This window comes from Haliotis rufescens, unplaced genomic scaffold (assembly GCF_023055435.1).
Source record: "Haliotis rufescens isolate VD_foot unplaced genomic scaffold, xgHalRufe1.0.p SCAF_32, whole genome shotgun sequence".
Lineage (NCBI taxonomy): Eukaryota > Metazoa > Mollusca > Gastropoda > Lepetellida > Haliotidae > Haliotis > Haliotis rufescens.
In genome coordinates this window covers 3,703,218-3,715,589 of record NW_025964024.1, presented here as the reverse complement: position 1 = coordinate 3,715,589, position 12,372 = coordinate 3,703,218, and the positions used below count along the sequence as shown (strand labels likewise).

The 12,372-nt window shown below is 40.5% G+C and overlaps 1 protein-coding gene across 7 annotated transcripts in view; it reads right to left on the bottom strand.

The window, feature by feature from the left end:
• Window positions 1-605: 605 nt before the first annotated feature.
• The window catches only part of LOC124116638 (CCR4-NOT transcription complex subunit 2-like), a 33,771-nt gene continuing 22,004 nt past the window's right edge, over window positions 606-12,372 (bottom strand). For 6 of the 7 annotated variants that reach the window (XM_048380667.1, XM_048380666.1, XM_048380671.1 and 3 more), the window contains 8 exons: window positions 11,737-11,813; window positions 10,171-10,264; window positions 9,186-9,342; window positions 8,135-8,143; window positions 4,656-4,717; window positions 2,934-2,983; window positions 1,696-1,796; window positions 606-1,085 (listed from right to left, as the gene is read on the bottom strand). In XM_048380667.1, coding sequence (XP_048236624.1) covers window positions 848-1,085; window positions 1,696-1,796; window positions 2,934-2,983; window positions 4,656-4,717; window positions 8,135-8,143; window positions 9,186-9,342; window positions 10,171-10,264; window positions 11,737-11,813 — 788 coding nt within the window. In that variant the 3' untranslated portion in view covers window positions 606-847. The remainder of the gene's footprint in view (window positions 1,086-1,695; window positions 1,797-2,933; window positions 2,984-4,655; window positions 4,718-8,134; window positions 8,144-9,185; window positions 9,343-10,170; window positions 10,265-11,736; window positions 11,814-12,372) is intronic. The other variant, XM_048380669.1, reaches the window with a different exon arrangement.

Here is a 12,372-nt window from a genome sequence, read left to right as displayed (position 1 = left end):
CCATGCGTAGAGGTCGGGTTTCCTTCCACACCATCAGTCAGTAGCGTAGGTAATGGTAATATGGTTGTAGTAAATGTATGTTTGTAACAATTTTGTATAGAGTTACTAATCTATTGTGGCCTTTTGGAATTATCAATTTTATACTAGAATCATGTCTCTCTCAGTCTCTGGCTATCCCTGTATTGAAAGTTGAAAGTTGAAAATCTGTCTATCTATGTGTGCCCTTGTCACTGTTAGATGATATTCCCAAATCCAATTGTTTTGGCTCATAACATGTCTCCTTTCTCACGTTTCTTCAGCAAGAAAATAAAGTTCTGACCTGAGAAACATCTTTCATTCATGAATAAAGAGATTACCATTTTCCATAAGTCTGAGAACCAACCGTCCCAGCCCAAACTCATCAGCAAGACAAAACCACAAGAGTGAGTATGGTTGTATGCCACTTTTAGCAATATTCCATCAGTATCACGGCAGGGGCACCAGAAATGGGCTTCACACATTCTACCCATGTGGGGAATCGAACCTGGGTCTTCGGCATGAGGGGTGACCGCTTTAACCACTCGATTACCCCATCGCCCATCCAAAACACAAGAAAGACATGGATATACTAGATGACAGATGTTGTATTTACAATGAAATCAACACATTGTCTGGCGACCTGTCTCCCCAGGAGAATAGAAACAACACCGGTGGGTGTTCCAATTTACATAATTACAATAAAACAAATATTGATCCGTCTGCTGCATCAGGGCAAGGGGGGACAACTCTGGTGCAGAGTTGCATGTCTGACAGTTCACTGAGAGTGGCACAGCTGCTTCCCTGGTCACAACAGTCTGTTCACCCACTGCTAGTGAGCAACAATCGGCTGATTCGGGTTGTGATGGAGCGTGGGAGGTAAGCTGGGGCGCTCCTCCAACTTGTCATACTCCAGGTGAAACTCTTTCGCCACTTTCCGCCAGTTCTGTGCATCGAAGAAGTAGTATGTTCCCCTCTCATACGTGTTGGTTTTGACGATGGGATCCATACCCGGTGCCCGCGTCATCCACACCCTCTCCTCCTTGTGATACCTCCACTCTCGACTGTGACTGAAAACATTGCACGCAGGACGTAATAAATAACCGTTATAAACTTATCTAAACATGTTATGTTGTTTGTTTAAAGCCACTTTCAGCAACATTCAAGCTATATGATGGCAGCCTGTAAATAATTGCGTCGACCAGGTTACTGGGGACCAATTCTAACTCAGAATACCCACACACATCATAGAATGGTCTGTAGTTATGCTAGAGATCAGACCTCATATAACCCTTAAGGGTTAGGCAAAGAAGTGTTTCCTAGCATACGTGTATATATTAGCAACTCAAAGCTGAAACAATAACGCAACAAAATGTCATCCTTAGTTGATGCTGTCCAGATCATAATGCTGTGTCTTCAGAACAAGAGACTTCAGAGAGGAACTGCAACCTACAGCAGTTCTGCATCAACAGCTGGGCCAGATCCACGATAATGTGATCCCACATAAGCCATTCTCAGACATTTCAGTGACAGATGCTAGATGTATTAATTGGATGAATGTTAACATAATTCAGAAAACATAACATACCTATTTTCAGAACCGACTAATAACTGATTTCTATTTGGGAAATGTTCCAAAACAAATCTATTAGATAAGATTGGAGTTAGGATGTGACTCACAGTTCCGCTGCTGCCGCCAACTGCAACACGTCCCCACCGTTCATGTAGAACAAGAAGAACAGCAAGTCCTCCCCGTACCGGTTCAGCTTGATTGGAGCCAGCTGCACAACAACAACTCAGTTGTATCACAGGCACTTACAAGTCCCACGCTCATTAATCCCACCACTTGCCCAACCTTCCACATTCACGCTATTCCCAGACTACTAACTTGTGCTGAGGATATGCAAAAATCACTGATGGTAGTCCTCATTGACTAGTTGCAGTTGAGGGCTATAACTTGAACCAGCTCTCAATGATTCAAGTTTGCTACAAATTGGAACTGAATAAAACGGACCGAAAATACAAACAGGAAACATGACCACTTTCTAAATGGCATTGTGTATTCATAGCTTTCGGCCATGGGAGCCGTGCCAATTTACACTTGTCAGAGGAGTACTCAAAGTACGTGATCTAGACTACCAGTTGTCGGACTTTCATTTTTGTGGAAGCCTCGGTGGCTGAGTGGGTTAGATCGCCGACTTTGTGTGCTGGCGATTAGGTGCCTCACTCTGGCAAGTGTGGGTTGGAATCCCGGACGGGACTCAACTCAAAAAAGTATGAGAATCTGTACTTTACTAAGAAAGTGTTATCCCAAATATAACATTTGTTACAGGAAACATGACTACCGGTAGTAACTAAATCTGAGGACTGGTGAAATAAAGTTGACACTAGGATTATGATTAATTGAATCTGTAAGGCTGGCTCCCCATTATATTGTTATCATTGTACATTTATCATACCCTGTGTAAATATATCAACTCAATACTAACTCAGTATTCATCTGGTGAAGGGGCAAGAAAAAACCTTGAAACATCACTACAAACAATAATGAAGTTGTTACAATAAAACTTTCATGTTGTAATAGATAACTCCTTTCACAAAACTGTCACCATGGCAGGACTTCTGATCAGTATATTGTCAAGGACATGACTGATAGTCCAGAAAATGTCATAAATTGCTTATTCAAATTTGGTAATATGGAACAATGTCCCATCAAAAGATGATAAAAACCAAGAAAACGTCCTGTCATTTGCCTTAAGCATAATCTCTGCCATGGTTACAACACATTCTTGCAAACCTATTCCAAGTTAATGACAGTTCTTGTTCTTGGTCAGGCTGCCACTTCCCAGCAGTTCTTTGCTGTAGTGTACTGTTAACTGGAGGCTGTTTCAAATGCTAGGTAAAATCAGCCAACTCACCTTTTCCCTGATGAAAATGTTTGTGAGATATTCTGCAGGCACATGGAAGTCTGAAAGTAAACATCAAGTCCATGGATAACATCTGATGCTGTTTAGTCTGACATCTGGACAAATACTTTCCGCAAACTAACTCAAAATACAGAGGCCTCATTTAAATCCTATTTCACCTGACTTTGAACCTAATCTTCACAGCCAACTGTGCAACACGATTCTTGCTCAGTGTCTGAAATAGTATTTCTCCGAACAAGCCAGGCGGGCTGGTGAATTAAATGCAACTAAACCATCTTGATAATTATAGCATAATTATGCTATAGTAATCTTAATCGTAATCATTGTTCTCAGATTTTCTTTACTCTAAAATTGCAAGTGATCTCAAGGCATTTGATTGGCAAACCAAGAAATAATTTTTGCATTTGCATTATGTTTCCATAAAACAAGACAAAAGAGTAGCCCATGCCCACTGACCGACTAGAATTTATAGAATAGATCAATCAATAGCAAGTCAGGCAATTTTATGATATGCAGATCTACACAGTGTGCACACCAGTTTTCTACTTTCATACCTCCATGAACACAAAAGCAAAAAATGTATTAAGTCAATTCTTAAATGATTACAAATCTAACTCTTGCTCTCAAGTAAGTCCTTCACATAATCAATGTCTGATTCAAAATTGTCAGTGTATAAATTGACAGGAAGGAACAAACTTCACCTATCCCGACAAACTTTACCAACCACAGGTTAGCTGGCAGGCACGTACTTCGGACAATGTTCTTGCTTGTCCACTGACCCACACAAATTGTCGCCCTTCTTGGTTTTGTGACCAGGGCCTCATTTCACAAAGAGATACCAGAGCCAGGACTGTCGTTAGTCACTCTTTGAAGTACGGGACTCAGAAGTAGAGCTACGAACGCTTTGTGAAACAAACGGGGCCCAGAGTAACACAAACATGAGACTGTGAACATACTTGGTGTTCAGTGTTATCTCAAGGGTCAGGGTTCTGGATATCAGACACAGACTGGGGAGATTCTCATATCAATTATCCACCTCACCTGAGACAAGTGGTTTGTTTTGGAATACCTCAGTGCGACTCATATTGCGTTCATCTTACTGGCGTCTAATGCACCTTGTTTCAACTTTGTACAACAACTCATGGATATCTTATGTCTTGGGGATATCTTGTGCAACTCATGGATATCTTGAGGAAATTACGGCTATCTTGTCCAACTCACACATATCTCATGTAGCTTATGGATACCTTGTGTAACTTACAGATATACTGTGTAAATTACGGACATATTGTGAAACTTATGGATATTTTGTGAAACTCCTGAAAATAAAATTGAAACAAAACAAGAACTGAGTGAGTGAGTGAGGTCGGTTTAATGCCGCTTTTAACAGTATTCCTGTTATATCACAGCGTGTCAGCTTTCTGTGGGAGGAAAGCCCGAAGTGATGCAGGTCTTAGACGTTTACCACTTCGGTTCAGCTCACAAGCACGGGTATGGTGTTGACAAACCTAGAAACATAATCAGGGCGAACCGGGATTCAAACCCACAATCAGAGGTTTCTGGCTTGTCCAAGGGACACAACTCTGCACAGAAAATTGCGGCGCCATAGATGACTGGGCCACCCGTGCCCCCAAACAAGAACTGAAGCTCTGACATAGATGTGGTAGAAAGGAGATATAAACACTGGATTATTGAGGGATCCGTACAACTTACCGATATCTTGTGGCCGACAGGGTGCATCTGCCCAGGGGGACTGAAACGTACTGTAGAGGTTTCTGGAACAAAATCAGCGAAAGCTGTCACAGACAATTGATGACACGTTACAGCAACTTAGGGCCATTTTACTCAACACATCCACATTGAACACATATGACAGACATTGGTAAAAGTTTGAAGGCTTAATGGCTGAAGTTAATAAATCGTGCTCTTCAAGGGAATTTACACAAAAGTTATGCTTATATATAAATATACACAGTGAGTTGAAGCTGTTCCTGGAGTATATATCCCATGTAGTCATACAATATACTCATGCACATTACACCAACCACGTCCATCCATATGAAGGTTAACAAATATCCAACATGTCAAACAATGTAAACATAGGCAACTTGGTCATACAATGTTATCATTGCCAACATGGTTGTGCAATGTTATCATTGCCAACATGTTATCATTGCCAACATGGTCATACAATGTTATCATTGCCAACAGAGTCATATAATGTTATGATTGCCAACATGGTCATACAATGTTATAATTGCCAACATGGTCATATAATGTTATCATTGCCAACATAGTCATACAATGTTGTCATTGCCAATGCAGTATAAACTTGACAATATGTCCAGCAATGATAAAAAATAATGTCAAACAACCAACATGCGAAACATTGTCAAATAATGGTAACCGCTCTAGAAAATGTCAAATAATGTCAACAGTGTCAAATAAGGCCAACCATTCTGGACAATGCCAAACAATACCAACAATGTCAAACAAGGGCAACAATTCTAGACAATGCCAAACAAAACCAACAATGTCAAATAAGGGCAACCATTCTAGACAATGTCAAACAATGCCAACAATGTCAAACAAGGGCAACCATTCTGGACATTGCAAACAATGTCAAACAATGCCAACAATGTCAAACAATGCAAACAATGTCAAACAATGCCAAACAAGGGCAACCATTCTGGACATTGCAAACAATGTCAAACAATGCCAAAAAAGGGCAACCATTCTAGACAATGCCAAACAACATCACACAATGCTTGACAATGCCAACATTGTCAAATAACACCAACAATGAACATGTATGCAAATATAACAACCATCACAGTCAGTTTAGTAAGCTAATGGCCAGTGCTGCAGTACAGAATTTTGTTTTTCAAAAATATGATACCAATCAGCAGTTTCACATGGAATATTTATGTACGGTGACAGTGAGATGAAAACAACAAACATCCACAACACACATCAGAAAGTATTTGGGTAAATGTACACCTTCCACACACATACACACACACTCACTCACACATATACAAACACACTGACAAAGAGGACTAGCTACATAGATTAGGCACAACCAACACTGAAAAACAGACACTTCTCAAAACTCAAATGGATGATACCTGCAAAAGATGAATTTTCTATTCCATTCAAACCATTGAAGGGATCAGTCCTCATGCAAGGGAAGATGTTATTTCCCAAATGATAAGGAACAAACTACATATGCCTAATCCACAGATCTCCCCAAACCAGAAGGGGAACAACTCTTGACATCTAGTACATGTATTTTCATTGGTTGGGATATTCCGTGAGAAATGTTGGAGTAGATGAACACCTTTATAAAAGTGAACCAGTACATTAAGGAGGTCAGAGGATGATGATGATGATGATGATGATGATCCACCTGGCTCTCCGGGATTGACAGGACAAGAGGTGAAGGTCTATACCCAGATCCCACAATGTCATATGAGTCAGAGGTCACAGATCTCCGCTACCTCAATGAACACCACAAGCACTTCACTGAGATTATTGACAATTGAATATTTCACCAAGCATCTTAATCAGTTCACCAAGCATCCTGAATACTTCAGTGAGAGACATGAGTATTGAATACTCCACCAAACACCTTGAGTGCATCCCAAATAATGACCAAGTATTTCACTACACATCATGTGTTAACGGCCAACTAAAAATAACACTAATCCCATCCATGAAGACATGAGAGGTTTATGGATAACAACATCTTTAGTGTTTGTAACCACTTCTTGCCCTTCGTCATTCACCTGATGATGAAGGAACAAGAATCAGCCAAAAAACCTGAAATGTTTTACCGTATTCGACGTAATAAACGCCCAGGGCGCTCTCAAAATTAGAAATAGGGGGCTCTTATTAGAATATAAATTTGGTGAGATTAAAAACGAGGTTGAAAGATTGTAAATTTTGTGGTTTATGCTGACAGCCTGAAATGAAATAAAAGAAGAATCTGTGTGTATTATACACGATAGATATATTTTCGAGAATTTATTTGCCCATAATCAAGGGTGCATATAACAAACGAGTGCGTATTATACACGAATAAATAAGTCTTTTGTACGTTGATCAATCGGAAAGGGTGCTAACTGGGATTGTTCCCTAGCCAATATATTAGCAAATAACGCCGTGGGCGCTTATTAGAGCGGGGCGCTTATTACGTCGAATACGGTACTTAACAATAAAGAAATTGTTATCCACATGTGTTTCATGTCTTCATGGTCTTTCAACATTTAAATGCCCATCAAAGACATTTTCCACATTAGCACCTGAACATAAACACCACCAAACCTGACTAGGAACAATCTGTGATGATCTAGTCATACACTAAACACCAAGTACAAACATGAAGTTACACATGAATACTGCATCGACCAAAGTAACTTACACAACTGTGGAAGGAAAATCCCGGAAACAACATGGTCTATAGCTTCTGTTCCTGGCCTGCTCTACAGCCTGACTACATTAAGGGCTGCAGCAGGAAGCACAACAGAGACCTTACACTCTACTGTCGTCACCAGGTGGAATGGACAAGGATCTATGGCTTACGTCTACCCCGAAACCTGGCCTAACTTACTGTAGATAGTGTTAAATGTCATCACCAGATTTAACGGACACTGTTGCTTACAACTACCCACAAACCCATTGAGGTTGACTGCAGACAGTGTTAATGGCGTAAGATGTTAGTGCACGATAGAAAGATGGAGGAGAGGAGGACAACAGATGCGTAGAAATTAAATAAGCAAATTTACGGAACACTTGAGACAGCAAGATACCAAATTTCCAAAGGATTCAAGTTTATTTTTCTGATACACTCAGTAGAAAGTTACAAAGCACTTAGGGTCAGATATGGGAAATTTAGAAGTAGTTAATCCGTTTGTCAGTGTTATAACCTGGAGCTGCACACATTCCCTTCCACAGTGCTTACTGTTCCCAGCGGAGTCAATTAAGGGTCTGGTTGTATTTCATCCAGTAAATGTACTACGACAGACTGTGCTTTACTACTGGTGTTTTGCAAGGGGAATGGCACTGTGTTGTTGTTAAGCAGACAAGAAGAACAATTTGTTGTAGAGATGTTTCAGGAGACTGTAGTGAGCATTCCGGCAGAAACAACGGGTAAATGAAGAAGTTAGTTTGAGAATAATGGTCAGGCCTACCTCTTAGAGCTGCACAGAGAAAGAAGCATTGATCAGAACATGATTATCTTAATTATCTGAATCATCGACACATGGAACGTTTAACATTGCAGGGATCCTACTACCACTTCCCCGGACAGCCATGTTAACAGCAGTGAAGGGTGTGCTAGATCCGGCTCCATTGGAGTCCAGTATTTCATTGACAGACAGATGTGTTGTGTTACAAACAAGATAGTCATTGTGAGCGAAAACAGTCTCGCGGCTGCAGGATTTCATTCATGACCATGACATAGGAAAAACGTTGGTGAGATAGAAAATTATAGAAAATTATCATAACATGATGTAATGTTTACAAGAAAATAAGGAAATTGAAACAAAACGAGAACTGAAGCACTGGCCAATCAGCTTAAGTAAATGCATGATGACTGCAAACACGGACATGGAGCCAACCATGTGCACAACACATGCAGCCCCACCATACCAGCAAAACAAGACACCACCCCAGCCATACCTTCAAAGGGACCAACATTGGTACTCTACACACACTGTCAGCTACCCTTACAATAACTACTCAAACAATACAACCAAATCATGGACTGGTTCTAGTCACAGTCAAAATACCTTACTCATAAGTTAAGATTTGTCTTATCCCCTGTGATATATAATAGTGAATACAGTTCCTATTAACAAATCCTAACAATATGCCTAACCGATTTATAAAAGCTATATTTTGAACTGTTTGATTGGTATTCGAAGGTGAGTGTATATTTTTGGGTGAGCAATAATTTTGTTTTAGTTTCACACATTTTACGATCAATACAACAAAAATGTTGAAAAACAAGTATCGTGTTCTGAGTTATAACCATGTCAATAAAAAGGACTGTCTCATGTCTTTCTCGATTGAACATAGAATTAGTGACAACCTGTGACACAGCGGTTATTCGTAACATAATGACACCTCCAACAGGTGCCCCAATGCGAGTCAACAAGGAGATGCTGGCACAGCACACAGTTGCTTAAATTGAAAGGCCAGGGCAAGCTAGAGAGAGGTAGATGCTGGAAAGACACTTACTCAGGTGAGTTGAGATTGAGGCCCAATGTGGTGAGATCAATCCCAGGTGCTAATGCAACCAAGTTGGGGTCGTTCTCGGACGCTCTTATAAACGTGAGGAGACCCACAATGCCGAACTGATCTGTGACCATGCCCGGCGGGATGTTCGAGACTGTGCCTGCATTGGAGGAAGCACAAACAAAAATACATGGGTGTATTAAACATGAACACGACAACAGCTGCAAAATAAATATCTTTCAATTTGTTGGATAGACAGACCAGGGGCCCGTTTCACAAAGTGATCGTTTGGTTTTTTTTGTTTTTGTTTTTTTGTTTAACGCCGCACTCAGCATTATTCCAACTATATGATGGCGGTCTGTAAATAACTGAGTCCAGACAATCCGGTGATTGATATCATGAGCATCGATCCACGCAATTGGGATCGATGACATGTATCAACCAAGTCAGCGAGCCTGACCAGCCGATCCCGTTAGTCGCCTTTTACGACAAGCATAGTCGCCTTTTACGGCAAGTATGGGTTGCTGAAGGCCTATTCTACCCCGGAATCTTCACGGGTCTCACACAGCGATCGTAGGGCTACGACTGCCGTAAGTCCTATACTTTAACATAGACTTAGGACAGTCTTAGCGCTACGATCTCTTTGTGAAACGGGCCCCAGTAAGTCACTTTGTGCATAATATGCAGGATATATACTGCTCAAACAATTAATTAAGGACTGCCCGATTCACTTGTCCTCAGCGTTTGTAGCTTGTCCTGCTTGAACAAGAGAAAAACGTTTACTATGTTTACGTTTTACTGTCAGTAAATTTCAGTTCTAATCTGAAGCAAAACTGAAACATTGAGAACTGGTTAAAAATTATAGCCCTCACATTCTACTAGTCTGTGAGGACTCTAACTTGTCCTTAGCATAATTTAGTAGTTGCTGACTGGACTGAATTTCGAAGGCTACCCCACCCTCCCTACTATGAGTGAGTGAGTGACTCACCATCTGGGTGCGTCTGTATGCCTCTCTTTGGTTGTGATGATTTGTCGGAGGGTTTGTCCTTGCTGTTCACCGACTCGAAAGTTCCCGGTGCAGGCTGCAAGAATACACACACATGTAAGTGATGCCACCCTGAACAGGCCTATCACTAGTTCACAGTCACTAATACTTCAAGGTGAGGTGAGGCGAGCCTGACCTTCCAGTTAGTCGCCTGCACTTATATAGCGACGTGCATGCACATGTGTGTGTGGTTGCTTGAACTAGTCCCGACTGATGACGATTTATAGTGCAAGCTCACTGAGATACCATGCCGCAGTTTAACATGAATACCCCACCCAGACACAGAATACTGACTTCAACCCGACCAGCCCTTATTTTAGCCCCTTAATGCCGAGCGCCAGATAGCGTAACAACATTTACCATCTTTTAACGTCTTTTGGTATGACGCGGCTGGGGATCGAACCCCGGACCTTCCGCTCTCTGGGCGGATGTTCTACCACTAGACCACGGAGGCGGTCCTAATACTTATGGTTCAAGGCATATGCTGGGCCTGGCAACAGAAATATTTGGGGACCAAATGGATGATCATTTATATTTTCCTGCAATCACTCATGTTATTTGACAAGGAGGGACATTATCGCCTCTGTATTAAAATAAAGCCTGTTCCCTTAATTGGTCACCTTGGCAAAGCTACAACTGTATAAAAATTCAGAAACTTAAATTACAATTTGAGAATGTTGACCAACTTGTAAGACTGTCGTGGAGCTGAATATTTGCCTCTAAGTACACCTAAACCAATGCCTTTTACATACAAGCACTGGTAATGATAAATCGTAGATATCAGTTCCGTAACATCCAATCTGAAGCTGACCTCACTCTTGTTCCCTCATCTTCCACTGACAACTTAACGACAGCCACAGAATCACGAGTAAGTATGGTTTTACTTTTATCAATATTCCAGCAATATCACGGCGGGGTACACAGGAAAATGGGCTTCACACGTTGTACCCATGTGGAAAAATGTCTTCTTAACATACATACTTCTGTATGTGTTTCTAAGGTTCGAGTTTCTTTTGGCAGTGAGCATATATTTACAACGCAAGATTGTATATTTACCATGTCATATCTTTACCCATGCAAGTTTGTATATGTATCATTGTACATTTAAATACAAGTTTGTATATTTACCATTGTATATTTAAATGCAAGTTTATATATTTACCATGTCATATCTTTACCCATGCAAGTTTGTATATTCACCATGTCATATCTTTACCCATGCAAGTTTGTATATGTATCATTGTACATTTAAATACAAGTTTGTATATTTACCATTGTATATTTAAATGCAAGTTTGTATATTTACCATGTCATATTTTTACCCACGCAAGTTTGTATATTTATCATTGTATATTTAAATGCAACATTATATATTTACCATGTCATATCTTTACCCATGCAAGTTGGTATATTTACCATGTCATATTTTTACCCATGCAGGATTGTATATTTATCATTGTATATTTAAATGCAAGTTTGTATGTTTACCATGCAAGTTTGTATATTTACCATGTAAGGATTTGGAGGACCAAATAGAGCACTAACAGTTTTCCTTGTTGAGTCGTTTGCCGACGACGCTGGGGGATCTGGAATAAAACAACAATGTTGCTACAGTGAGGGAGTAAATGTAACTTCAATGCAGTGAGCAATATTTCAGCTGTATCTAACAATGTTTTCAAACAATTTTGGATACACCCAATCTTCAGACCTTAGGGTCATGTTTTAAGTATTGCATTCTTGCATTACTATCAAAGTATTGTCCAGCGCTGTAGCATTGTATATAACCTACATGTTTTGTTTGCATTTTAACGCCATACAAAGAAATATTCCAGTTACAAGATGGCGGACTGAAAATATTCAAATCCGGACCAGACAATCCAGTGTTTGATATTATGAGCAATGCCAAACACCGTCGGGTATGAGACATGCAACCCACCAGGTCACCGAGCCTGACCACCCTGTCCAAGAAATCACCTCTTATGACCAGCACAGGTTGAAGCGGACATTCTCAGCAGGAAGCTCCACATGGTCGTGTAGCACTGTGTATTTACTTGAAGAACAATCATGTAGCACAGTTTACTTACTTGAACAATCATGTAGCACAGTGTACTTACTTGAAGAACAATCATGTAGCACAGTGTACTT